The following is a 24,414-nucleotide window of genomic DNA, read 5'->3' as shown; positions in this document are numbered from 1 at the left end:
TAATCTTGATTACTGTCAAGTTGTGTGGTCCAGTGCTGCAAGGAAAGACCTAGTTAACATTTTACATTTTTACATTTTAGTCATTTAGCTGACGCTCTTATCCAGAGCGACTTACAGAAGTGAATGCATACATTTCATACATGGCCCCCCGTGGGAATCGAACCCACAACCCTGGCATTGCAAACACCATGCGTTGCAAACACCATGCTCTACCAACTGAGCTACAGGGAAGGCTTGCAGCTAGTTAAGCTGCAGCTAGTCCAGAACAGAGTGACACGTTTTGCTCTAAGTTATAAATCAGAGGACTGTTTTAAATAATATGCATGCCAGTCTCTTGGCTGAGACTTGAGGAGAGACTGACAGCATCACTTCTTTTCATAAGAAACATTTTATTGAAAATCCCAAGTTGTATGCATAGTCAACTTATACACAGCTCTGACACACACATACTTCTCCCACCAGACATGCCACCAGGGGTCTTTTCACAGTCCCCAAATTCAGAAAAGCGTACAGTATTATATAGAGCCCTTATTGCATGGAACTTCCATTTCATGGAACTTCCATTTCATATTGCTCAAATAAATAGCAAACCTGGTTTCAAAAACAGATAAAGCGTCACGTCGCAGCACAATGCCCCTCCCCTATTTGACCAAGATAGTTTGTGTATATGCATTGATATGTAGGCTACGTGTGCCTTAAAAAAAAAAAAATACAACAAAAAGTATGTTCTGTCCTTGAGTTGTATTATGCTTCGTGTGGACCCCAGGAGGAGTAGCTACTGCTTTTGCAACAGCTAATTGGGATCCTAATAAAATAAAATACCTTTCGCTTGCTACATAACTTCTGAGTGACAGGAAGCACGAGCGCCATTCAGCCTACACCACTGCGTACTCACCCGTCTAGAAAAGCCACTTCAGCAAATGACTGCTGTTTGTGTGTTCAAACAGCTCCGATTTGGTCACTTGTAACTTGCTGTTTGGACAGTCAGTATTCCAAACCTGATTTGAGCAAAAAGGCCTGCAGTTTGATTGTGAAGAAGGCGTCGTTGTCCAAGCAGACACCTACCTCTGCCTACTTTCACAACTTAAGTCATGAGTCGTTTTGTCAACGCATCTGAAACGTCAATACCTGCCTATCACGTCACACCATATGACTTAACAAAACAACCCAAAAAGTTAGTCATATTTTTTTAGATGATACCGATATGACTCAATCTTGGTTACGGTAGGTAGCGTTAGCTAGCGCAAGTTAGTTGTACCTGAGCAAAAACTCCAGTATTTATCATATAGCTTGTTCTGTAGCTTCTTTTTAAACCCTGTGAGACCCAACTTTGCAAAAACACACTTCCTAAACTAAAAGTCTAACACTACAGAGTGCAGCTCATTAGGCCCACGTATCTCTCAGTAGTATTTGTTGTGTGTCAGTATGATTATTGTGGCATCCGCAGCCTCTGAAACATTGGAAAACTGTCCACGCATCTGACACCACACTGGTCACCTACACAAGCTCATGTAGTAAGTCATCCTCACAAGTACATGACTCGAAAATGTGTGTTCCTTCATGTTAAAAAAAAATAAGAAATGAAAAACTCCAGAAAGAAACATTCCGAGCAAGAGTTAGTTTAGTAAGTGTAGAAAAACATTACATTGGGCTTAAAGGGTTGCCAAACAGACATTGGGTCAAGATCATATATTGATAGACAAGTTGGAGAGATCGTTTCCCTTCCAAATATGGACAACCAAATACTTCGTTACTTTTCACATTAAAATAAATGTCATAGATAGATATATCTATCTTTGAAATAATTGTGGTTTTTGAGACCATTCATTTTATGGTAAGTAGTAAGGTTCTCTTCAAATTAAGTCAGAAACACCAACCGAATATTTCTAAAAATGTGTTAGATGTTCTCCATACATAGAAAACACAAAATAGTTTGCTTACTTTTTTTTTTTTTACAGTATTTTTATTCTAATATTTGGATTGGTCAAATTTATAAATTTTGCTATTTCAGATTAAATACGACTTCATTTCAAATGTATACACCATTAGACAATATTTTCCATTGCATGTATATGCTTTTGATCCATTTTCATGTGATTTTAATATAAATTTCACAGTTATCTTAATGTTTTTTTTTACCATTGAAGCCCAATGTTGCATTTTTGCAACACTTCCAGCAGATTGTCTTAGAAAAATGACTTTGAAATTTGTAAGAGGATTATTACAAGTATTTGATGAGTAATACGTTTTTTCCCTTCAATTGGGTCTCACAGGGTTAAATAGTGAGTCAACATGTCAGCACTTTTACTTCCCTGACTGATCAAAACTCGTTTTCAGTATTCTTTGTCCCTCTGCAGCAGGCATATAGTGAGCAACACGTTTCTAACTTAAAAATCGCAAATACATATAGAATCGTGAGAATCGCACTGCATATCTCAGCAACTAAGTATCGTGATAATATCGTATCGTTGAGGTCTCTGGCAAGTCCCAGCCCTAATATGACTGGATAACATGAGACTTTGGTCAATAAGAGCAATCCCCCCCACCATTGTCACATTCAAATTGTACTGCCTATAGCCATAAAACAGACCGCTAAATCAACATTATCGACCGAGTCCACTAACTAACATCAGTATATCTATAAGTTACATTCATATGCAATGTTACATATGTGAACATTAACAGATAAATCAATAGATGACTGAAAACAGACTGAAGGGAGGTCATTGATCTGTCATTATCTCAACCTGAGTTTAGATAGTGACAGACCCTGACTGTAACACACAACCGCCCGACCCACCCACCTTCTACCCCCAAGCCATAAGACAGTTACATAGTTAACCAATAGCTACTCGGACTATATGCATTGGCCCTTTTTGCACCAACTCTTCATTCACACACACTGCTGTTACTGTTTATTGTCTATCATGTTGCCTAGCTACTTTATCCCTACCTATACGAATACACTACCGTTCAAAAGTTGGGGTCACTAAGAAATGTCCTTGTTTATGAAAGGAAAGCACATTTTTTGTCCATTAAAATATCAAATTTATCAGAAATACAGTGTACATTGTTAATGTTGTAAATGACAATTGTAGCTGATTTTTTATGGAATATCTACATAGGTGTACAGAGGCCCATTATCAGCAACCATCACTGTGTTCCAATTCTGTTGTGTTAGCTAATCCAAGTTTATCATTTTAAAATGCTAATTTATCATTAGAAAACGCTTTCGCAATTATGTTAGCACAGCTGAACTGTTGTGCTGATTAAGAAGCAATAAAACTGGCCTTCTTTAGACTAGTTGAGTATCTGGAGCATCAGCATTTATGGGTTCAATTACAGGCTCAAAATGGGCAGAAACAAAGACCTTCCTTCTGAAACTCGTCAGTCTATTCTTGTGCTGAGAAATGAAGGCTATTCCATGCGAGAAATTGAAAAGAAACAGAATCTCTTACAACGTTGTGTACTACATACGCATCTTGTCTGAGCCGCTTGAATTGCGACTCCACTTTGTCTCTATACTGACATTTTGACTGTTTGATTGCCTTGGAGGGAATGACTACTGTTTGTATTCGGCCATATTCCCAGTCGCCTTGCCATGGTTAAATGCAGTGGTTCGCACTTTCAGTTTTGCGAATGCTGCCATCTATCCACTGTTTCTAGTTAGGGTAGGTTTTAATAGTCACAGTGGGTACAACATCTATACACTTTCTGATACGCTGACTGAGTTTATTCGTCGATGTTATTCTCAGAAGCTACCCGGAACATATCCCAGTCTGCAGGATCAAAACAAATCTTGAAGCGTGGTTTCCGATTAGTAAGACCAGCGTTGAATAGACCTTAGCACTGGTACTTCCTGTTTGAGTTTCTGCCTATAGGAAGGAAGGAGCAAAATGGAGCCGTGGTGAGATTTGCCAAAAGGAGGGCGGGGGGAGGGCCTTGTCTGCATCGTGGAAGTTAGAGTAACAATGATCCAGTGTTTTTCCAGCGCGAGTGCTACATTCCATAGAACTTCGGCAGCGTTTTCCTCAAATTTGCTTTGTTAAAATCCCCAGCTACATTAAATGCAGCCTCAGGATATATGGTTTCCAGTTTTCAGAAAGCCCAGTGAAGTTACTTGAGGGACGTTGGGGTGTTGGCTTGAGGGGGGGGATATACACGGCTGTGACAATAACCGAAGAGAATTCTCTTGGGAGGTAATACGGTCGGCATTTGATTTTGAGGAATTCTAGGTCAGGTGAAAAAAAAGGACTTGAGTTCCTGTATGTTGTTACAATTACCTCGTACCCCTGCACATCGACTTGGTACCCGGTTTATATAGCCAAGTTATCGTTAGTGTGTGTTTATTCCTTGATTTCTAAAATATAATCCCTGCATTGTTCTGAGGGCCCATAAGTAAACATTTCACTTTTAGTCAACACCTGTTATTTATGAAGCATGTGACAAATAACATTTGATTTGACATACACAGTTCTGTCAGGAAGGAGTTCTATGAGAGTTGTGGCCCGGGGCTGTGGATGGGACCACCAGGTGTCAAGCTGCAATCCAACCCCAGATGGTCAATCCCACATCGGGGAGCCTTCCTCTCTCCATATCCTCTCCCTCCTGGAACAATGCATTGCTCAACAGTCCACGTCTGATCCCACTGCCAATCGGTACAGCAGCAGTTACAAACCATAATGTCTTCACTTATATAACGACTCCTTCTTGTATGGAAGTAAACTACCAAGAGACCTGGCCCTAATTGGCACAGTTGGTAGCACACCACGTAAGCATTAGCCCTGGACCCAAAAAGGTAACTGGCTCAAAATCTGCTGTGGTTGTTTCCCCCTCCATCCCTCCCCGCTGCCCTTAAAATTGCTACACACCAACAGACCGGTCATATAACCAATTACTGGGCAAAGCTTATTGCCATGTCTGCAATGCTTTTATAATTGGCAGTGGTATGATAGTACATTTACCTAAAACAAGTGTGATTCTTGCTTAGTCAGCAATCATAAACCAACTTTATTGGGGCAAATACTAGCAGATCAGACGCACAGTCATATATATATATATATATAAATAATCTTTTCACTTCCAGCCATATTGTGACATGGTGCCAATAATTAGTTGCAGTGTATTGGCCAGCAACAGTATAGGACCACCAAAAGCACCAGTCAGCCTCACTCTGGCCTTAATCTATTTATAGGAGCAATCATGACACCATCACAATACCCATTTCCTAGTACAGTAATACACAGAAAGGCTGCAATTCCAATTAGGCTATCGCTAAAAAAGGTCACTGACTTCGTGTCCTGTGCCAGACAGTTTACCATTAGCATGCACACGTTTTAGATATTTAGCTGCTAATATCTGTTCCAGAGAATTTCACTTTGAGACTTGGGAAACTGTTATAGTTTCATCATGGACTTGGTGGATTACTGCATGGCAGGCAACCTAAACCACATACATGACCCCCAGGCCTTAGAGGATTGTTAAGATGGCAGCCCTGTATGTTTTTTGGTGCAATCTATATAGGACATTTACACTAACCGCTGCCACAGAAAAGCACTGTATATAATTAAGGACCCCCAGCAACCACGGTCACTAATGGCCTTCAGCCCTACAGAACAAATCATGCTGTGGTCAACAGCAAGTCATCACGAGTCGACTAGGTAAACCATTTTTTTATTTTAAATCTGTCAATGTGCTCTTAGGCAAGGCACTGAATAACCTTTTGCTCCTGTAAGTCGCTCTGGATAAGAACGTCTGCTACATGACAAATGTACTATGAAAAGAGTATAGTACAGCCTGTACACCATATCCAACTTGGCACAGGAGCCTGACAAAAAAAGAATTGGATGATATCTGCTCTCGTTGGCTGTCCCACAAGTGTATTTTAAAATCAAGCTTTCTGTGATTGCAGTTGATGAAGATCACGATGTTTGCAGCAAACATTGAGTGGATATGAAAATGTTTCTACAAATGAGTCCAACAAGTTTTTCGCCCTCAGCCAGGGGACAATAAATTGTATCTAAAATTAGAGGACAATTCTAAGAAATTGCTATGGCCAAGCCATCTGTGTATGCGTCAAGACAGGCTGTACGGTGTACGTTCGCTACGACTATGAGATCAGATGTGTTTACACAATCAATTTAGATAAGGGGAAATGGCCTCGCTTTTACTGCCGGAGTTATACGTTTATAACATTAACGTGAATGGGCCCAATTCGCACCATTAAAAGCTCACACGTCTATAAATGGGGGAGAACTTGGCACAGATGCTTCAGGCTGTCAGACAATGTGGCGCCCCCCCCCCGTCAGATATATGGAGCGTCGTAAATCAAGTCATCATTCAATTACATTTCATTTGACCTTTTTGACGCCAAGCGGCGACTGTGTCAAAGACCAAACACTTACGCACCCGATACGGACCAGGGAGGCTAAAAACTATCATTGCAAATCTAACTGGAACTCAATGCATCTGTCAGAGAAGTGACATTCTTCATCTAAATAAAACCCATCAGGGTATAGTTCAGGGGTTAATTGATTGACTGCGAAACTGGAGAGCCACATTGGAGCCGTCTTGTCTCTGGATGATAGCCTGTCAGAAACCCACTGGTCTTTGACCCTAATAGATCATAAAGGTGTGTGTGTTGTGTGCATCGCCGTCCACTAATCTGATCTAATCTTATCGAAGACCTATTAGAACAAAGGGGACGAGTCCACAGTCAATGGACACAATTTCCTCTTACTAAACTCAACAAAAAAAAGAAATGTCCTCTGTCAACCGCGCTAATATTTAATGTGTAAATATTTGTATGAACACAAGACTTAACAACTGAGAAACTGAACAAGTTCCACAGACATGTGACTAAGAGAAATTAAATAATGTGTTCCTGAACAAAGGGAGGGTCAAAATCAAAAGTTAGTCAGTATCTGGTGTGGCCACCAGCTGCATTAAGTACTGCAGTACATTAAGTACTGCAGCGCATCTCCTCCTCCTGGACTGCACCAGATTTGCCAGTTCTTGCTGTGAGATGTTACCCCACTCTTCCACCAAGACATTCCAGTCTTGCAGGAAATCACACACAGAACGAGAAGTATGGCTGGTGGCATTGTCATGCTGGAGGGTCATGTCAGGATGAGCCTGCAGGAAGGGTACCACATTGGGGAGGAGGATGTCTTCCCTGTAACGCACAGCATTGAGATTGCCTGCAATAACAAGCTCAGTCCGATGATGCTGTGACACACCGCCGCAGACCATGACAGACCCTCCACCTCGATCCCACTCCAGAGTACAGGCCTCGGTGTAACGCTCATTCCTGCGAAGATAAACGCGAATCCGACCATCACCCCTGGTGAGACAAAACCGCGACTCATCAGTGAAGAGCACTTTTTGCCAGTCTTGTCTGGTCCAGCGACGGTGGGTTTGTGCCCATAGGTAACATTGTTGCCGGTGATGTCTGGCGAGGACCTGCCTTACAACAGGCCTACAAGCCCTCAGTCCAGCCTCTCAGCCTATTGAGGACAGTCTGAGCACTGATGGAGGGATTGTGCGTTCCTGGTGTAACTCGGGCAGTTGTTGCCATCCTGTACCTGTCCCGCAGGTGTGACGTTCAGTTGTACCGATCCTGTGCAGGTGTTGTTACACTTGGTCTGCCACTGCAAGGACGATCAGCTGTCCGTCCCGTCTCCCTGTAGCACTATCTTAGGCGTCTCACAGTACGGACACTGCAATTTATTGCCCTGGCCACATCTGCAGTCCTCATGCCTCCTTACAGCATGCCTAAGGCACGTTCACACAGATGAGCAGGGACCCTGGGCATCTATCTTTTGGTGTTTTTCCAGAGTCAGTAGAAAGGCCTCTTTAGTGTCCAAAGTTCATAACTGTGACCTTAATTGCCTACCACCTGTAAGCTGTTAGTAACTTAACGCCCGTTCCACAGGTGCATGTTCATTAATTGTTTATGGTTCATTGAACAGGCATGGGAAACAGTGTTCAAACCCTTTACAATGAAGATCTGTGAAATGATTTGGATTATCTTTGAAAGACAGGGTCCTGAAAAAGGGACATTTCTTTTTTTTGCTGAGTTTATAAGTGTTCCACTTCAGGACAGCGTGTATTTGTTACTCACAGGGTGGATGTCTATGAATAGTCCGTGTTCGTCCTCAGTAGGCTGAAGTCCCTGTACGTAGTCCAGCAGCACAGGGTCAGCATTGTAGAAGTGGGGTTGGGAAATGAACACTTGGGCGTCTGGAACACAATATTAATACAACGTCACCTTTACTTGTATTATCATAATCAACATCAATACCACTATTATCATTCACCATCATACATTTCCTTTTTAACAAGTACGCTACCGTTCAAAAGTTTGGGGTCACTTGGAAAACAAGAATTTGTATGAAAACATACATGAAATGAGTTGCAAAATGAATAGGAAATAGTCAAGATGTTGACAAGGTTACAAATAATAATTTAACATTTATTATAAATGAGACCTCCAAACTTTGCTTTCGTTAAAGAATCCATCATTTGCAGCAATTACAACCTTGCAGACCTTTGGCATTCTAGTTGTCAATTTGTTAAGGTAATCTGAAGAGATTTCACCCCATGCTTTCTGAAGCACCTCCCACAAGTTGGATAGGCACTTCTTACATACCACACGGTCAAGCTGTTCCCACAACAGCTCAATAGGATTGAGATCCGGTGACAGTGCTGGCCACTCCATTAGACAGAATACCAGCTGACTGCTTTTTCCCTAAATAGTTCTTCCATAGTTTGGACCTGTGCTTTGGCTCATTCTCCTTTTCTAGGAAGAAATTGGCTCCAATTAAGCACCGTCCACAGGGTATGGTATGGAGTGACAGCCTTCCTTCTTCAAGTTCACACTTTTACCCTGTACAAATCTCCCACTTTACCGCCACCGAAGCACCCCCAGACCATCACATTGCCTTCACCATGCTTGACAGATGTCATCAAGCATCTTTATTTTTTCTGTCTCACAAATGTTCTTCTTTGTTATCCGAACATCTCAAACTTAGATTTGTCTGTCCATAACACTTTTTTTCTTTTAATATTCCTCTGTCCAGTGTGTGTTCTTTTTCCCCATCTTAATCTTTTCTTTTTATTGGCCAGACTGAGATATGGCTTTGTAACTCTGCATAGAAGGCCAGCATCCCGGAGTCGCCTCTTCACTGTTTATGTTGTTTTGCGGGTACTATTTAATGAAGCTGCCTGTTGAGGACTTGTGAGGAGTCTCTCAAACTATACACTATAATGTACTTGTCCTCTTGCTCAGTTGTGCCTCCCACTTCTTTCTATTCTGGTTACAGTCAGTTTGTGCTGTTCTGTGAAGGGAGTAGTACACAGCATTGTAAGAGATCTTCAGTTTCTTGGCAAATTCTTGCATTGAATTTTCACTCATTTCTCAGAACAAGAATAGACTGACGAGTTTCAGAAGAAAGTTCTGTTTCTAGCCATTTTGAGCCTGTAATCGAACCCCCAAATGCTGATGCTCCAGATACTCACCCAGTCTAAAGGCTAGTTTTATTGCTTCTTTAATTAGCACAGTTTTCAGCTGTGCTAACATAATTGCAAAAGGGTTTCTAATGATTAATTAGCCTTTTAAAATGATAAACTTGGATTAGCTAACAACGTGCCATTGGAACACAGGAGTGACAGTTGCTGATAACGGGCCTCTGGTATGCCTATGTAGATATTCCATTAAAAAGCAGCCGTTTCCAGCTACAATAGTAATTTACAACATTAACAATGTCTACACTATTTCTGATCAATTTGATGTTATTTTAAAAAGTGAAAATAATTTTTTGCTTTTCTTTAAAAAACAAGGACATTTCTATGTGACCCCAAACTTTTGAACTGTAGCGCATTTGTGAGACGAGGTTGAATCATAACTTTGAACGTAGTTTAAAATTAGGGACGGGCAATTGGTGGCCCAACTTTTGTAGGCATGCGGATCAATTCTGAGAGTTAGAATAGTAGAATTTCAAAATGTGGATGTGCAACAGCAGTTTCTCTTGTTATGTCAGTCACTCAATAAGCTCATGTCAGCAACAACAAAAAAATCTGGCTAGACTAACTTAACAATCTATCCAAACTTTTAGTAATCATTGTTATTCGACCGACTATCGGGCCCCACTTGTTTTAGTTAATCACTCACTCAGATATCACATTGAACTGCAAACATTTCTCTCCACTCTATGGCAAAATGTGTAGAATTGCATACAAATTTGTTACAGGCTTTGGTTTTTCCATTTATATTTCGAGGTTGGACGTTAGCGCACCGATTGGTGTCACCTCTTTAGTCAGAATGTGTTATACTTATGCTGGTTTGTCAACTTGTTAGTGGAAGGTGTTTCATCAGTGTTGGCCCATGTGATATTTAAGAGTGGCTGGCCCAGTACTCCAGGTGTCTTGAGAGATGTGGAGGGTTAACACCTTTAGTTGCCCCCCTCCGCATTTGATTTCTAAAAGAACACAATACTTTGGTTTTACCGGTTTTTGTTCTGCACCACTTTTTGGTTTGCTTCCTGTCTAAGTTTGGTGTGGGTTTTCATTTTGTTTGCCTGTTCTTGGGCAAATTTAGTGGGTGCTCATGGTGGGTGTCTTAGGTCCCAGGTGTTGCTAGTCAACTTTCAGCAGACAACTTTCAGAACCCTTCCTAAAGTCACCTGTTTAGATTTGGTTGTTAATTACTATTCGTTAGTTCCCCTTCTGTTTGAGTGACAATATTGGGTTTTCTTGCTGGGGAATGTAACAAATTACAAACTCTTCTCTCCACCCATGGCAAAAATGTGTAGAATTGCAGCAAAAGGCAACATTTTTCTCTTTGTAGAATTACAGGAAATTAACTCCAAAATGTAAATGCTCTCTGTGCTGTCGAAAGGGGGGCATGCTAAACCGTTTTGCTCTCAAGGTGGGGTGCGGGGACCAACAGAATTTCACTTAGGGACACAAAAAGGCTAAGGCCAGCTCTAACTGAATTAGTGTATGGATAAGGACATGCCGACCACTGTGGCCCATCATGATGAGTTCAGATTGTGGCCCCCACTCCCATTGAAGTTGCCCGTGGCTGGTTTAAAATCTCCCCTTGACATTGAATCATGATTTATACAAAACATTCCTATAGTATGTGGGCATTTCTCAAGCTACAATTCAACCCCAAGTGCTCGTGTGATCTTGAGATGTGATGTTCTATTGGGTGCTATTGGGAACATAAGTGTGTAATGACTTGTGTTGTCTCATGCCCAAGTGTTTCTAAAATGTGTTTATACAGCGGCATGGCTCCTCGGTGCGTGTGCCATACTTCCTCCACCAGGTTGTTTACCAGACAAGGCATGTCGGTCATGACTAAAAAAAGGGTAAACGGCAGCGAAATGTGTGCTCAGAAACATCTACTCACTTAGAAATAATTACTCCAGTCATCATTCAGTTCCTATTGGGCAAAACATAACCCAAAACAAAAAAAAACGCAAGTTTGTAGAGTCACAAGCTTGATGTAGTCGTTGTGTGCTAGAAACATGGGACCAAATACTAAGCGTTTGATGACTTTAATACACTAAGAGAATTTGTCCAAATAGGACTTGATACAAATAGGACTTGATACATAGTGCTTTCATTTCTAAACAGTAAAACATATGTATGAAAATACCCTCAAATATTAATAGGTGACATTCTGTCTGTACTGTCGCCTGATATGAAACACTTGATCTCAAATTCAAAATGCTGGAGTATAGAGCCAAACTACAAGTTTTAGCTCCACTGTCCAAATAAACACGTAGGGGAGTGTACATGCATCTGTGTCTGAACTCACTGGCTCTGCAGCTGCTGACGTTGAGGAGGCCAGATTGTCTGCAGGGACAGAAGCCCTCATTGGGAGCGTAGTCTGAGCCATTAGCGAACATAGTCTTAGGAGCCACAAAGCGATAGAGGGGAATCCCTTTCATTGTCCCCTCACGCTGGTACACCAGCTCCAAAGATCTAGAGATAGATAGAGAGATACCTAGTCACAACACATTCAACTGAAATGCGTCTTCCACATTTAACCCAACCCCTCTGAATCAGAGGTGCGGGGGGCTGCCATAATCAACATCCACATCGTTGGCGCCCGGGGAACAGTGGGTTAACTGCCTTGCTCAGGGGCAGAACGACAGATTTTTACCTTGTCAGCTCGGGGATTCGATCCAGCAACCTTTCGGTTACTGGCCCAACGCTCTAACCACTAGGCTACGTGAGTGTTTGAGAGCGTGTGTACCTGCAGGCGTCAGGACTGTAGAAGGGCAGTGTGGACTCTTTGGTCATGAAGGGAGGCCACATTTGTCCTGCTGTACCGTTGATCATGTTACACTGGGGAGTCCTCCAATATATCAACTAGAGAGACAGAAGGTAAACATCCGTAACACATTGAGCTCTCCTTCTAGAGGAGGAAAGAACCAAAAAAAAGTACATTCAGGATTTGACTAAAGTTAAACTTTATATTTTTATATTCATTCATTTAGCTGAGATAGTCAGAGTTTAATAGTCACATGTACATGGTTGTCGGTGTGATTGCAGGGTACAGTGAAAATCTTAGGCGTCGAGCTCCAACATGCAGGACAAGTAAAATAAAATAATGAAAATGGTCATAAAAACATTAGAAATCGCACTATATATATACACACACATAATAAGCACTGTGGCAGTGATGAATAAATAATGTCCATTGGGGTGGAGGCAGAGTAAAACCTGTTGAGGCGGTGGGGGGGGAATGATCATAGGGGGAGCACCATGACCATTGAGGGGGTTGGGAACCAAGTGAAAAAAAGTCCATCCACTCTAACAGTAGCAGCAGGTAGCCTGGTGGGTAGGAGCGCTGGGCCAGTAACCGAAAGGTTGCTGGATCTAATCCTCGAGCTGACAAGGTAAAAATATGTCGTTCTGCCGCTGAGCAAGGCTTTTAACCCACTGTTCCCCGGGCGCCGATGACGTGGATGTCGATTAAGGAAGCCACCCGCACCTCTCTGATTCAGAGGGGTTGGGTTGAATGCGGAGGACCCATTTCAGTTGAATTCATTCAGTTGTACAACTGACTAGGTGTCCCCTTTCCCATTGTTTTTCATTTACAAAGGGCCCAGATTTGTTTTCCCCTCATCTGTGCTTCTAACCGCCCCTCTCAAACCAATCTGTAAATGTGAAAGGTCATGGCTGTGTGAGCCCTAAGCTCCAGACATCTCACCTTGGTCAAGCCGTTCCATGAGTTCACTTTGTGAATCAGCCGGATGTCATCCTTCCCAGTGTGAACGGTGAACAGACCAGTGTTGGAGTTGTTGAACTGATGGGAGAAAACAGAAAGATTGATATTTAGCCAGTCACTAAAACTAGACAGCCAACTTAAAAACAGCCTGTAGATAAGCGGTACTTATATACTATTTGAGAAAGTCAAACACACACTTCCTATGTGGCACAAGTTAGGATGGAGTCATTATCAGCGTAGTAACAGTGGAGAACGACTGCCCCCTCTCATTGAAGCTGCCGAGCGGTGCAGCAGTCTAAGGCACTGCATCTCAGTGCTAGAGGCGTCACTATAGACACCCTGGTTTGATTCCAGGCTGTATCACAACCGGCCGTGATTGAGAGTCCCATAGGGCGGCGCACAATTGGCCCAGCATCGTCCGTCATTGTAAATAAGAATTTGTTCTTAACTGACGTGCCTAGTTAAATAAAAAGGTTAAAATGTTTTCAAAAATGTAAAAAAGCCACAGAAGTTTAAGGCTGACCTCAGTACTGTAGGCATGGTTAACAGAAAACAGGATGCCCCATTAGTGAATAGAAATAAATGGCTATTTAAAAAAAAAAAAAAAAAAAAAAAAAAAAAAAAAAGTTTTTGAAGACAATCATGGTACCAATAATTGCTTCTAATACACCAGATAAGGTTCTTGAACAGATTTTTTTTATATATACATTAAAAAGAACCCCCCCACAGAAGAAGTTAAAGGATTATTTTTATGCCAATTGAAGCCTTGAACTTGAGTTACTCAATGGAGGGGGCAGCACTGAGCTAGCCTGCAAAGTCATTTCCAGGAGTAACTCAAACTGCACATACTAGGTCTCCATGAAAACATTATCTTAACAGCGCATTGAAGCCAAATCAATTCGGTTAAGTCTTCACGTTGGAATGAAAGATGACACGTGAGCGATGGCTTTGTCCATTCATACATAGATCATTGCTCACTACCCATGCAACCCCAAACTGTTCAAACTGTCCCCTGGGGATGGAGTGTGGAAGTGGTCATGTAGTGTCAATCTAAATTCCAACACTAAACTACCTCCTGGGGGATGAGGCCACTGGGCACATTATTTGGCTAGGTTAACTACAAGATTTAGATAGCTGGTTAGCCTAATTTACCTATCTAAATCTTGATCAACTGGACATTTCTGACAGGGTATAAATAGTGCTTTAAGGTCTGCCTGTGAATTACATAATAGGGAAACTGCCCATGCACTACATAATTTCAGAGCCTGGCTGAGGCCTTGATTAAATTAGATCAAGCATTAAAGGGATACTGTGAGATCCTAGCAATTGTTTTTCTACTTACTCAGAGTAGAGATGAACTAGTGAACAGCATTTTTATGTCTCCGTGTGCAGTGTGAAGGAAGAACGAGGTGGTTTCGCAAGCCAATGCCAACTAGCGTTAGCACAATGGCGAAGTCTAAAGGTACACTAGCATATGCTACTGTACCTGTAGACTTCCGGTCAATATGTGCGCATCTTCTTCACCCGCTCACTCACCTCAGAGAAGAGGCCAAACTTGCCAGTGGAGGGCAGCATCCCAGGGAACCATTTATTGAGGAAGTCCACCAGCTTGCTGTCGTAGCCCCACATCAGCTCTCCTACAGACTTGCTTAGGAAGGGTCCCTCCTTAAATCCCTTAAAGGTGGCGCTGAGCAACAGACGCACTGCGATTGGCATGTTTTCCATCATCACCGCCGCACCCTGGAAGACAGAGGGGAGAGGGAAAAAGAGGATGGGGAGAAACGGGATGAAGTGGGGGAGAGATGAGGGGGGCAAAGCGATAGGAGTCCAGTTCATAGTGTGTGTGCAGCAGTGCGGTCTTACCAACACCAGCATGTTGGGGATGGTGACCACATCCGACTCATTGCCCACTGACATGCTGGGCTCAAAGAAGTAGCTCCTGTATTCAAGATACGACACTGTATCGTTGGGATGGAACGTGATGTTCTGCTTCTGAAGACGCTTCCTGAAACACACAACCACAAAACTCAGGTCAACCGCCAACTGACAGATGCAAACGGATACACTTGACAACAGAGGGTTTATAGACTTAATAGTTAAGATGACTGGAGATCTGATTGAATAGCTGATAAAGAAAAGAAGCAGATAAAGGGGATCGAGAGTTAACCTAAAAACTGACAACTTGCAGGGGTAGGGTTTCTTATTAAATCACAAAAGGGCATTCCACTGACACTGGCTTTCTAAATCGCTTACTGAGATGAACAGGGTAGAAATTCTCAGAGATAAGTTATTCAAGGATACAGCAAAAGGGAGGTAAGGTAATGAGAGAAGGAAGATCAGTTCGAGAACAGAGTAGGGCTGCCCGATATGGGCAAAAAAAATGTAATTGTGATATATTTTTAACCAAATATTGCAATGCCGATTTTTTTGTAGGTGGAACGCAGCATCATTCTTGTTTGGAACAATCAGCTGACTGCATTTGCCCTAACAGAAGAGCATGCAAACTTAGTGAATCTAACAGCGAGGAGGAACTGCGCTGCTTGAGTGATGGGGCGGGGCATGACGTGTGCGGAAAGCAGCCGCAAGACCAGAAAAAAAAGAATATCAAAAGAGGTACATGCGGCTGATGAGCATTTCAAAATATTGCATGCAATATGGATCTCTTGCACGTCAGTATTGCAATTTTTATGCGAATTCAATTAATTGTGCAACCCTAGAACAGAGAGACTGGATAGATCAATTGGATAAATTACAGGGTGAAACAGGCAAGATCCATAAGGAAAGGGGTTCAATTTGGGGAGTTTCTCCCATTCTTCTCTGCAGATCCTCTCAAGCTCTGCCAGGTTGGATGGGAGTGTCACTGCACAGTTATTTTCAGGTCTCTCCAGAGATGTTAGATAGGGTTCAAGTCCTGGATCTGGCTGGGCCACTCAAGGACATTCAAAGACCTGTCCCAAAGCCACTCCTGCGTTGTCTTGGCTGCGTGCTTAGGGTCGTTGTCTGTCGGAAGGTGAACTGTCGCCCCAGTCGGAGGTCCTGAGCAGGTTTCATCAAGGATCTGCCTGTACTTTGCTCCGTTCGTCTTTCCTCAAACCTGACTAGTCTCCCAGTCCCTGAAAAACTTCACCACAGGATGCTGCCACCACCATGCATCAACGTAGGGATGGTGCCAGGTTTCCTCCAGACTTGACACTTGGCATTCAGGCCAAAGACTTCAATATTGGTTTCAGACCAGAAACTCTTGTTTCTCATGGTCTGAGTCTTTAGGTGCCTTTTGGCAAACTCCAAGCCGTCTCACATGTGCCTTTTACTGAGGAGTGGCTTCTGTCTGACCACTACCATAAAGGCCTTATTGGTGGAGTGCTGTAGAGATGGTTGTCCTTCTGTAACGTTATCCCATCTCCAGAGGAACTCTGGAGCTCTGTCAGAGTGACCATCGGATTCTTGGCCACCTCCCTGACCAAGGCCCTTCTCCCCCAATTGCGCAGTTTGGCCGGGCGACCAGCTCTAGGAAGAGTCCTGGTTGTCCAAATGCACTGTATATTGCAGAGGCTTTTGGTGGATCAGAGCAGAACACTTGTTTGGGAAGAACTGCTGGCACAAACGTACAATATTGCAGGACACAATCACACACACACGTCAGGGCGTTCCTGCATTTGGGCATCCCCCCTCCTCAAGTGTCCCATTGGTTCCTGGATGAACGTCCCCCTGAGCACACCATCTTTATGCTTGTGGCACTTGATTTCCACTGATCGTCTAGGCGTGGGTCAAAAATTAGTTCTTCAGGGGTGAAGGACACAGTCTACCGGTGTCGCCCCCATCTCCAGCCTGCTGTGTACTGGAATCCTACTAGCGAGTAGTGTCTTTCGCTCACGCCTGCCCTCGCCATCGTTAACAGAACTGCGGGAAAACAGCGCCTGAGAGGTGGGGGCGAAGTCCATCATCTAACAGTGTTCTAGCTATTGTTAGCTAGCTACTCATCACACCTGTTGTGTACCAGAGTCCTAACTAGCACAGTGTCCTTCACTCCCACTTGCCAAACACCTGCCCTCGCCATCATTAACAGAACTGCGAGAAGCTTCTTCTGTGGGGTTTACCGGTGGTTGGTAATGAATGTTATGGTGCATTACCGCCACCTACTGTACTGGAGGGCTCCCCACCTCCCACCTGTGTACCAGGGTCCTAGCTTAAAAAAAATAATTACCAATAGAAATATAAGAGAGGTTCCTGCAGATGCTGGAATGCCCCAACTTCAGGCTGCAATTGTATCCTTCTCCAAACGTACAGGAGTTCAGTCAACACACCATCATAGAATATCGCGAAAAAGACAAATTACCACAAGATTTTGTAAAGTAAATTGGTGTCCATCACATGTTATTCCAATTTGTGGCTGACTTTAGCTATGCTAGGGGTTAAGGTTAAGTTTTGGAGTGTTAAATTGTTACATGCTAGCTAAGGGTTAAGGCTAGGTAACACGCTAGCTAAGGGTTAGAGCAGCGTTCCCCAAACTTTGGGTCACACTAATTGAAAATGGGGAAACAGAAAGGCACTCACAAATCTGAGCTCTTTGTTGCAGGTGCATGGTAACAGTTGAATAAGATGAGAAAAAAAGAAATCCGCACACTACTCCTGCTAGTATCACTGCTCTTTATTAAACTTTACATATCCGGTCAGGTGTGAAAGCCTACCTGTATACGTAGGGTCCTCTCTGCTCCACCATGGGTTTCTCTCCCGCAAGGACTTCGGTGGGGTTGAGGATGTTGAAGAAGTAGACAGACATGAAGAAAGGGACAGGGATGTCCTTCCACATGGTGTAGGATATCTCATTCTTAGGGTCTATTACTAAGTTCTGAGAGAATAATGATAAAGGCATATTATTATACATAACATATACAAGGTGTTCAGTATGACAGCTCGTTCCTCTCTGCAGGATGGGATCACTGGCAGTTGACACTCATATTCAGTGTTCCTGATCCATGTGGGAACCAAACCCATAACTATGTGGCTGCCAGTACTTCACGGCAACCAGCTGAGTCTTTGGAACCAGTGTTGGCAATAAAGGCTAGTGGATGCAGTATAAAGTGACATTATCCCTAAGGGGGAAATTGGTTATGGCAGAATCATCCTTAAAAACAGGAGCAACATCTTGGGAAAGCAAGCTGTACCGTAGGCCTATAAACTATGTGAAGTCAAACACGCAATGTACAGGGCTCCCTGCTGGCTGGGGCTTCTGTATGTCATGATAGGAAACAATACATTTAGGTAATAGGGCATGAAGTGCATTGAAAATATACTGAACAAAATTATAAAAACGCAACATGTAAAGTGCTGGTCCCATGTTTCATGAGCTGAAATAAAAGATCCCAGAAATGTTCCATAGCCACAAAAGCTTATTTCTCTAAAATGTTGTGCACAAATTTGTTTCCATTCCTGTTAGTGAGCATTTGCCAAGATAATCCATCCACCTGACATATCAAGAAGCTGATTAAACAGCATGATCATTACACAGGTGCACCTTGTGCTGGGGACAATAAAAGGCCACCATAAATGTGCAGTTGTCACAACACAATGCTACAGATGTCTCAAGTTGAGGGAGCATGCAATTAGCATGCTGACTGCAGGAATGTCCATCAGAGCTGTTGCCAGAGAAATTTGAATGCTCATGTTTCTACCATAACCCGCCTCCAACATCATTTTAAAGAATTTGACAGTAAGTCCAACCGGCCTCACAACCGCAGACCACGTGTAACTATGCCAGTCCAGGACATCCACATTCTTCACGTGCGGGAATGTCTGACACCAGCCACCGGACAGCTGATGAAACTGATGAGTACTTTCTTAATAAAGCCCTTTAAGGGGCAAAACGTATTTGGCTTGGCCTCCCATGGCCTCGCCCCTACCCAGTTATGTGAAATCCATACACTAATTTATTTGTTTCAATTGACCGATTCCTTCTATGAACTGTAAATCAGTAGAATCTTTGAAATTGTTGCATTTATATTTCTGTTAAGCTTAGGCAGTGTGGTTAGGGTTAGGTTTGAAATCAGATAAATACATCTGAGAAATAGGTGGGGTTTATAACCTTGTGGCAGTGGTAGCTAGTGACAACAACTATTTATTTTTTTGAGCGGATAGTCAGGGGGCCGGTACATAATTACAAATCATTTGTAGAATCGAAATTGGCCACAAGAAGCCCAAACTGATCTAATATTTGACTAAAACAATTTCCAACCTTACATTAGTTTGCTTATTCCTCCATATATAATCTTCCCAGATCCTTGATTTCCTTTGTCTGCGCTTATGGACTGCCCTCTTCAATTCAAACCACATGTTTCTAATGGGGTTCAACTAAGTTCAGAGACTGATGGCCATGGCAAAATGTTGATCTGTGTGGTCAGATAACCATTTATTTGTGGGTTTTGTTGGTGTGTGCTTGGGGCTGTGGTCTTGCTAGGAGATCCAATTGCAATCAAGTTTCAGCCTCCTGGCGGAGGATACCAGGTTTTTGGCTAAAACGTCCTGGTACTGGGTAAAGTTAATGATGCCGTTGACCTTAACAAGGGCTCCAAGACCAGTGTCATGACATCTGGGAGGATCCAAAAGATCAGGTTACAGTGCATCCGCTCTACAGAACTCTCCCGTAGAGGGAAGGGGGGGGGATTGATGTGGGATTTTTTTTTTTTTCACACCTCACACCCATCGGAAATTGTAAGGCAGCAGACGATTCCTTTCTGCTCTAGTTGGAGAGATTGGAAAGTCGGTGTGCCTTATTTAGAGTTCACAGCCCAAAACTATAACATTAAAACAATGGACACGAGGACAGATAGAGATATCTCTATCATCCTCCAAATGCTGGTAATGACAAGAGGTGGAATGTGGAAAATTAACATCTATTTCTTGATGTTATTAGAAGTTATATGAAGACGTTACGACAAAAACACAAACTCAAGTTAGTGTGTATCATGTTTTATATACGTTACATTGTGTAGAAAATATCCAGATGAAAGAGAACGTTTGTGACAATAAGACTGATTCTATTTATCTAAAAGAGATCATAGTAAATTGGGATACCTTGCCCTTTGCCCCAGGGAACCCAGAGAGCGTGTCAGCAAGACTTAAAAACGTATAAAGCATTAGAGTTAAGAATTAACAGCCTAGGATGACCACGCGCTGCAGCAGAGGGTCTACGATTAGTCACCACCCCAAAAACGCAACACGAGGTTGAAGACAAAAGGAATCTCTTTAACATGCAATGTACTGCATCTAAGGTGAACTTAAGCAAGACCGTCCGGTTATTCTCTTCAAATCATCGGTTGTCTACACAGTTTACACCCGAGAACAAGGCCCCACTAAAGTGGAACTCGGCCCGCGAAGGCCTTGGCCCAACAAAGACCTTCAACACGTAAATACATACATTACACTTCTTACCCATAAGAGCGGCAGTTCGGGGCAAGGTATTAGGGATACACTAAGCATAGTTTACAAATGTATCCAAGTGTTGCTTCTCTTTCTCATTAAATCTCCATCTTGTGTAAAAGGTAAATGATCAAGAAAGAACTAGCTTAACATTTAAAGGAAGTTGTGGGACAAAACCAATCTATGACCTCAGTCGGGACACCCGTTTAACGTCCCATCCGAAAGACGGCACACTACACAGGGAAATGTCCCCATTCACTGCCCTGGGGCACTGGGATATTTTTTTTCAACCAGAAGAAAAAGAGTGCCTCCTGCTGGCCCTCCAACAGCATGTGGTCTCCCATCCAGGGACTGACCAGGACCAACCCTGCTTAGCTTAGCTTAGCTTCAGAAGCAAGCCAGCAGTGGGATGCAGGGTGGTATAATAAATAGTATAGATTACAACACTGAACCTTTTTGACTTTATCTAGAGTAAACCACCCATTCGCTGATTTAATTATTTTGTGGGTAGAATGTTTGGACAAAATATCTATACATACACACGAGAATTTGGCTATTTCGGTCACACTCGTGAACGACAGGTGTATAAAATGGAGCACACAGCCATGCAATCTCCACAGACAAATATTGGCAGTAGAACAGCCTTACTGAAGAGCTCAATGACTTTCACCGTAATAGGATGCCACCTTGCCAACAAGTCAGTTCGTCAAATTTCTGCCCTGCTAGTGCTGCCCTGGTCAACTGTAAGTGTTGTTATTGTGAAGTGGAAACGTCTAGGAGCAACAACAGCTCAGCCAGGAAGTGGTAAGGCCACAAAAGCTCACAGAACGGGACCTCCGAGTGCTGTATGGTTTAAAAATCATCTGTCCACGGTTGCAACACTCACTACCGAGTTACAATCTGCCTCGAAGCAGTGTCAATACAAGAACTGTTAGTTGGGAGCTTCATGAAATTGGTTTCCATGGCCGTGTAGCCGCACACAATCCTAAGATTACCATGAGCAATGCCAAGCGCCATTGGACTCCGGAGAAGTGGAATCGCGTTCTCCGGAGTGAGGAATCATGCTTCACCATCTGGCAGTCCGACGGACGAGTCTGGGTTTGGCGGATGCCAGGAGAACGATGCCACTGCCAACTGTAAAGTTCAGTGAAGGAGGAATAATGGTCTGGGGCTGTGTTCATGCGTTGGGCTAGGCCACTTAGTTCCAGTAAGGGAAATCTTAACGCTACAGCACACAATTACATTCTTACGAGTCTGTGCACAAAGCGAGGTCCATACAGAAATGGTTTATTTAGATCAATGTGGAAGAACTTGACTGGCCCTGCATAGAGCACAGCCCTCAACCCCATCGATTATCCTTCTGAATAAATTGGAACGCAGACTACGAGCCAGGACTAATCGGCCAACATCAGTGCCCAACCTCACTAATGCACGTGGCTGAATGGAAGCAAGTCCCCACAGCAATGTTCCAACATCTAGTGGAAAGCCTTCCCAGAAGAGCGGAGCTGTTATAGCAAAGACCAACTTCATATTAATGCCAATGATATTGGAATGAGATGTTTGAGAAGCAGGCGTCCACATACTTTGATTTCATTTCTAGACATTACATGACAAAGTATTTTATCTCTCAGAGAACTTGGGGGTGTCAAATAAAATCAGCGCTAGTTGGGGAACCCTGATATAAGTCTACAGTCATCGACACCAAATTAAAGACAAGCGAGTTACTTCAGTAAAGTTACTTGGTTTTATATTTACTAAAGTCTCAAACGTAAAAATAATTGCTCAAATACACTTAAAAATAAATAATTTCAAATTCCTTACATTTAGCAAAACAAGAAGGAACTATTTTATTGTTTTTTAAGTCACACCCACAGAAGTATCGACCGCAACCAGCGGAGTACATTCTGGCTTGTAGAGAAATAGGAAATGTTCCAAACAAATGTATGGCATTAATCTCAGACCGCAACCACGTGGTAGGTATTAAGCATAGTTAAACCCTACAGTAAAATGCCTCGCTTGTTTGCGCTTTCCCAACAATGCAGTAATCAATATAAATCAAATAAAAAAAACACGAGAAATACGAGTAATAAGTCAGCTTCATTCTTCGCTATACGTTAGTCGTGACTGAGGAGAAAACGAAGCCTTTTCCATTAGACGTAGGCCTACAACAGAAGTATAAAATTATAGGAAAAAGCTACATTACATAACTTTAATCTCAATCGCTTACCTTTACTATTTGGTCGTCAATGATGATTGGTCCAACGAATACAATAACTAACCCAAACACTGCCGTCATAGTACCTGCGACAAAAAGTCCGATCGCTAATTTAGATTTATTCATTGTTATGGACACAGTTTAACTGTTCACCAATAAAACTGTAGGCCTAATGAAATGCATAGATTAAAACAACGCATGTACGCTGTCTGCAAAGTCAAATTCACTGGCTTATGTTCGGAGCGCTGCCCGGCTCGTTGCAGATCTAGACAAGGCAAGAAGATGACGGACTGTCAACCAACTCACAACAACACATCAAGTGTTGATGGACCTTGCCACTCTCCAGAATATGATCTTAAAGTCCAAAACCAGGTACACGAATAAGGCTTGTCTTGAAGTCGAGTGTAAGCGATCAAGCGCGGAACCGCAGTGTTTATATTGTACAAGCCACGCCTTCCTACACGCTGAGGCTGGTGGGGGCTGTAGTTTATTTGCGTTAACAGAGACGCATTTCATTTATAAGTCATAACGTTTCATGCAAAATCTAAGAAAATGTGATATACACATTATTGATGTATATAAATATTGTATGAATAGCGTTACCTCACATTTTAAGAACTGATCATACACTAACATTTAAAAAACGAAACACATTTTATAAATGAGGCCCCAGGTGGGAAAAGGAAGATGGAGCACAACATATTGACCAGTCACCTTTTGTGTTGCAGTTGTGAATTATGAGGCAGACAGACAAACAACAGACAGAAAATAATAATGCCATGTGTAAATTGTGGTGAAACGCTCTGGACTGAAAGAGCCCCGTGGAAGGCAGCAAATCTGTCCACTCGAGGCTGACTTACTGACATACACGTTACAGTTTCAGATTAGTTTTTGAATCCTCCAGCCCTTCACAGGAATAGTAAAAGGGAAGCCTTACGTTTAGACAGAAAACACCACGTATTCGTTAACCATTTATGTATTAGAAGATTGCAGTACATTAGGCTTGGCATTAAGCTCTGCTACTCCAGGGTAACTCACTGCCAGAGCACACATCATGTAAGACAATAAGAATTACAGGCAGTGAACAAGACATGCTATGCAAATCCCCCTGACCGCTACAGTGCAGCTACACCACCAGATTTGTGAGTGTGAAAGAAATATGGCCACAGACTTATTGGCGAGAACACATTTCTGCACGTCACACAAACTGCACAGAATCAAGAAAATAATTGTCCAATTATCACCACAAAAGTATCATTAGCTTAAAACTAGCAGTGCTAAAGGACACTTGATGTAGAGCAAGGGTGAAAGTAGATAAAATTTATTCCGGGTACGGGGCCTTGCACGTGCTCCAAAACATTTTCTGGGCCTAATCATAGAATTACATATTAATATAAATTCAATAAGATCTTTATGGGCATAGTCATAAAGATATTGTATGTAATTTCACTTGTAAAATGTATTACCTTTTATTGTGGCATAAACACAACCAGTCATGTTTTTTATCTGACTGTCAAACAATCACTTTCAATGGCCCCTT

General features: G+C 42.5%; 1 protein-coding gene across 4 annotated transcripts in view; it reads right to left on the bottom strand.

Annotated features, from left to right (window-relative positions):
- Nucleotides 1-23,309, bottom strand: part of LOC115203871 (scavenger receptor class B member 1) — a 34,790-nt gene extending 11,481 nt beyond the window's left edge. For all 4 annotated transcript variants that reach the window (XM_029768938.1, XM_029768940.1, XM_029768939.1 and 1 more), the window contains exons 1-8: nt 22,887-23,309; nt 17,932-18,092; nt 15,107-15,248; nt 14,780-14,983; nt 13,226-13,321; nt 12,266-12,381; nt 11,825-11,991; nt 8,123-8,241 (exon numbers count right to left, since the gene is read on the bottom strand). In XM_029768938.1, the coding sequence (XP_029624798.1) occupies nt 8,123-8,241; nt 11,825-11,991; nt 12,266-12,381; nt 13,226-13,321; nt 14,780-14,983; nt 15,107-15,248; nt 17,932-18,092; nt 22,887-23,000 (1,119 nt within the window). In that variant the 5' untranslated portion in view covers nt 23,001-23,309. The remainder of the gene's footprint in view (nt 1-8,122; nt 8,242-11,824; nt 11,992-12,265; nt 12,382-13,225; nt 13,322-14,779; nt 14,984-15,106; nt 15,249-17,931; nt 18,093-22,886) is intronic.
- Between the last annotated feature and the right edge of the window lie 1,105 nt (nt 23,310-24,414).

The sequence above is a fragment of the Salmo trutta genome, chromosome 12 (assembly GCF_901001165.1).
Source record: "Salmo trutta chromosome 12, fSalTru1.1, whole genome shotgun sequence".
NCBI lineage: Eukaryota > Metazoa > Chordata > Actinopteri > Salmoniformes > Salmonidae > Salmo > Salmo trutta.
Note: the sequence above shows the minus strand (reverse complement) of the source record. Positions and strands in the feature narration are given on the sequence as shown.